General features: G+C 39.8%; 1 protein-coding gene across 1 annotated transcript; it reads right to left on the bottom strand.

The window, feature by feature from the left end:
• Positions 1-1,190: 1,190 nt before the first annotated feature.
• Positions 1,191-2,641, bottom strand: LOC137775047 (magnesium transporter MRS2 homolog, mitochondrial-like). The gene is given in 2 exon segments (XM_068560675.1): positions 1,191-2,008; positions 2,011-2,641. Coding segments are annotated over 2 exon segments (1,347 nt in total). The 5' UTR covers positions 2,599-2,641; the 3' UTR covers positions 1,191-1,249.
• Positions 2,642-4,467: the final 1,826 nt, after the last annotated feature.

The following is a 4,467-nucleotide window of genomic DNA, read 5'->3' as shown; positions in this document are numbered from 1 at the left end:
GTACCATGTCTTCTCTATCCATTCCTCTGTCAATGGACATTTAGGTTGCTTCTGTTTCCTGGTTATTGTAAATAGTGCTTCAATTAACATTGGGGTGCATGTATCTTTTTGAATTATTGTTTTCTCCACATATATGCCCAGGAATGGGATTGCTGGATCATATAGTAACTCCATTTTTAGTTTTTTAAGGAACTTCCATACTGTTCTCCATAGTGGCTGTATCAATTTACTTTCCCACCAACAGTGTAGGAGCGATCCCTTTTCTCCACACCCTCTCCAGCATTTATTGTTTGTAGATTTTTTGATGATGGCCATTCTGACAGTGGAAGTTACACCTCATTGCAGTTTTGATTTGCATTTCTCTAATAATTAGTGATGCTGAGCATCTTTTCATGTGCTTTTTAGCCATCTGCATGTCTTCTTTGGAGAAATGTCTATTTATATTTTCCACCCATTTTTTGACTGGGTTGTTTGTTTTTTCTGATATTGAGCTGAATGACCTGTTTGTATATTTTGGAGATTAATCCCTTGTGTGTTGTGATTTTCCTTCTGATTTCAGAAATTTTTTTCTTGGCACCTGTTTTTTTCTGTTTGTTTTGTTTTTATTTTTTGTTTGCTTTTTTAAATTGAAGTATAATTTTTTTTTTCATTTCCTTTTTTTTTATTCCTTATATAAAAAGGGGGCAAATACAAGAAAATAAGGTTATGTCAAAGACTGGTTTAAAGCACAAACTCCCAGAGTTTGTTTTAAGGTTAATATATATTCTGCTAGCTTTTCAGTCACCTGAGAGTGAGAAATTCACAAGAATGTGATTCCTTGTACTAAGAACTATGGCTACCTGGTCTCATAACTGTGGGCTTGTCAAGTTTCCAGGCTTCATTTGGCATGAGGTTGCACTTTTGCTGACATGTATAAATTAAATAAAATTGATACCACAATCTATTCTTGTGTTAAGTTAATCTCTCTGTGCCTTACATGTCTATAAAAACAGCTTCTTAAGTTTGTAGGAAATAGAACTTTGGCCTTTTACAAAGCAAGTGCTTTGTTTCTTTACTCAGAATCCTGAAAATGCAATTAAGTTCTAGTATTGTGACTGCCATAATATTTTTAACATCAGACACTATAATTTAAATGTCCGTGATTTTTTTCCCCAAGTCTCTGACTCTTACAAACGAAAATAATAGAAGAATATCAGAATTTTCCTGTGACTACCATAAAAAAATAATTCAGTTTCCACCGGGGTTGTGCCTAACGGTTTGTTAGGACACTCCTGCTTGATTCAAGTCCATCCGGCCTGAAGCTGTGTTTCATTTCCGTCCTTCTATCTGCCTGCAGTGTCTTCTTAGGTAAAGAGGCCACCAGAGGAGGCAAAGGAGCTTCTAGCTGTCGTCCAAGGAATGACAGCAAGCGCCTCCAGATGAGGCCACTTCCCATAAACATAATTCCTGTGATCAGCCAAAACACTCTATGGTCCTCCTCAAGGGAAGATTCCAAATTCATTCCAAAAGCAACCCCCATTAGTCCAAAGAGCGAAAGAGAGAAGGTTCCCATGGTCAACTGTAGGTTCAACCTCATCATCACATTACGGTGGCTGTCCAAGTTGATGAATATGATACTCTGTGAATCATCAATCAGTGCCCTAAGTTCCCGAGCTGCATTGGAAAGATCCTCAGCTAATCGGTAGTAGTTTTCCAACAGCAACTCCATCTCTTCTGCATGGTCAATCCCAGCACTGCTCTTTTCAAAGACTTGTGGGTCACTCCACTTTGTCAGACAGAGCTCTTCCAGCAACTCTTCTTCATCCAAGATCTCCAAAATGGACTCTTTGAAGATTTTAATATCTGTTTCTAACTCTGACAGGCTTTTGCCATTTTGTAGTAAGATGTGCAGTTTGCTTCTGTCTATGGAAGAATGTTTGGGATCCACTAAAGCTTCCAATGTCTCAAGGATCAGTGGTTGCAAAATGCTAAGTTTCCCCTGAAGAGTGCTGATCTAGATAACAACATGACCCGATATTGCAGGAGTGCTTCTATAGCTCTAAATTCAAAAGGTAAAGGGTATGTGACAAGTTGACCCTCTCCAGCCAACTGTGAAGGGAGTTCCCGGAACAGCCACTGCTCTAAATTTAAATTACGATTATCTAGTATCAGAAGACACTCTGGAGTTATCACAGCTTTCAGATACTCCATTCTCATGATAATCCTATTGTTTCTGGTTGTGATACTCATTAAATGCTGAAACCTCAAATCTCTGGCTTGAAGACCTAATTCTTGATATAAATCAGTTTTCTTCCTTTCAAAAGAAGTAACCTTTCCCCGTTTGTCAAATTTTGTCACAGTAAACACCGGGGCTACACTGGCTAAAGTGGCTTGAGAGACATCAGAAGTTCTAAACCGGTGAATTTCACCTGCCGTGGGGAGCCGGCGGGGCCCGTACAGCGGCGCGGCCCACCTCCTTCCGAGCAGTTGGGCGGCGCGGCCGCAGGCGGCAACGGAGCGAGTCCCGGGGGTCAAGCCCAAGGCCAGAGCGCACAGGGTGCGCCGGGGCAACCTCACCGCGCGGGGCAGGAGCTGGGCCAACCTCCGCAGGCATTCCATGGCGCTGGAGCGAGGAGGAGGCAGCTGCAAGACCCCAGCCCTTCATACCTGACGGCAGCGGAGCAGCCGGCTCTTCGCGACCTCGCGCGAGCGCCCAAGCTGCGGCCGCTGCCTACCGGGCATGCGCGGAGCGCGCCTGCGTCCTGAAGTATAATTTATAATGTTGTGTTAGTTTCAGATGTACAGCAAAGTGATTCGCTATACACACACACACATATATATACATATGTATTCCTTTTCAGATTCTTTTCCATTATACGTTATTACAAGATACTGAGTATAATTCCCTGTACTAGACAGAAGGTCCGTACCGTTTACCTGTTTCACACATAGTAGCATGTATATGTTAATCCCAAACTCCTAATTTATCCCTCCCCCACCATCCCCTTTAGCAGTGATTTTAGAAATTTGAAGAATTTTGTTTTAATTTTATTGTTAGGTAACGCCTAGCAAGTTATTTTACACATAGTAGTTGAGTGAATAAAAGATACCATTAGACCAATATCAATGTTACACTTATTTAATACCTATTAACTGAGCATCAGCTATGTGCTGATCTACATGCCTAAGAACCAAGCAGTAAATTAGGATTAAATTCCCTTTTCTCATTTAGTTTACAATCTAGTGGGGAAAAATGGATAATAAACCTTAAAATAGCAATGATTTCAGATAGTAACAAATGCCCTGCAGGATAATGGGGAAGACCTGAGGTGGGCAGGTGTGTAGAGACAGGATGGTCAGGGAAGGCCATTCTGCTGTGTAAAGATCAAGAGTAAGAATATTCCAGGCACTGGGAAAATCTAAAGCAAGGGTCCTGAAGTCAGATGTAGGTTGTCATCTTCAAGGGACACATGGTGGATAGGTAAAGAGCGAGGAAGTGTTCTGAGATGAGGCTGGAGTTAGGCAATATCAAGATGGTGACGGGTCGTCTAGGACTTAGTAAGGAGCTTGGATTTTATTCAGTTGCAGTGAGAACATGAGAAAGTCTTAAGTGTATACCTAATTCTCCCATTACATAAATGTATATTCTGAGATTGTGGATGTTGAGTCATATTTGGCCAAAAATTTCCTTTTCCTCCCTTGTGTCCATAGCGATACCCTATTACTCTCTTTAGAAACTCGTTTCTAAAATTACTTCATTAAATCAGGAATGAATGTTTTTCCCTGCTCATGAATTGAGGATTGAAATGTTTCCAAAGGCCACTTTGAGAAATGAGAAGCAAATGGGGTAAACTTCAAGAGGAGATAAAAATATATTTGTAAACTTTTTTTTTTTAAAGAAAATTCAGCATTTACAAACCCTTTTTACTTTGTGAGATTTCTGGAAAAGTGGGAGTCAAATTCCTATTTTTGTGATAAGGAGTTAAGATTTGTGATTTCCCCTTAAGATTCCCCTTCATATTATGAAGTAAAGTACAGTACAAATATACTCATCATGGAAATGCAGATTTTACTTTATACTGGGGTAAAGGAGCATTCTAAATACCTCATAATGCAATAGAGAGAAGGACAGCTCAAACTGAAGTACACGGATATTCTTTCATAAGAGTTTTATTTGATATAATATGGGATGCCAGTAACCATTAAAAGATAATTGGAAAGTTGATTCGTCTACTGTTAGAGTGAAGTTTACTTATAGTGGGGTAAAACTTGGGTATAATGATAGACAGTGTCTAGTTCAGCACAGTGTTTCCCTCCAAAATATGGAAAGGCGACTTATTACATATAAATGGTAATGTACAGGTTTGAACCAAAGAAAAGTAAAAGTAGTGTGTATTTTGGGAGAAGTTGATTAATGTCTTTGAGCTTCTGTTTCCTCACCTATGAAAATAAAATTGAACCAAATGATTTCTAAAAAGGATTCTATGC

Source organism: Eschrichtius robustus, chromosome 13 (assembly GCF_028021215.1).
Source record: "Eschrichtius robustus isolate mEscRob2 chromosome 13, mEscRob2.pri, whole genome shotgun sequence".
Lineage (NCBI taxonomy): Eukaryota > Metazoa > Chordata > Mammalia > Artiodactyla > Eschrichtiidae > Eschrichtius > Eschrichtius robustus.
This window is presented reverse-complemented; position numbering and strand designations above follow the sequence as displayed.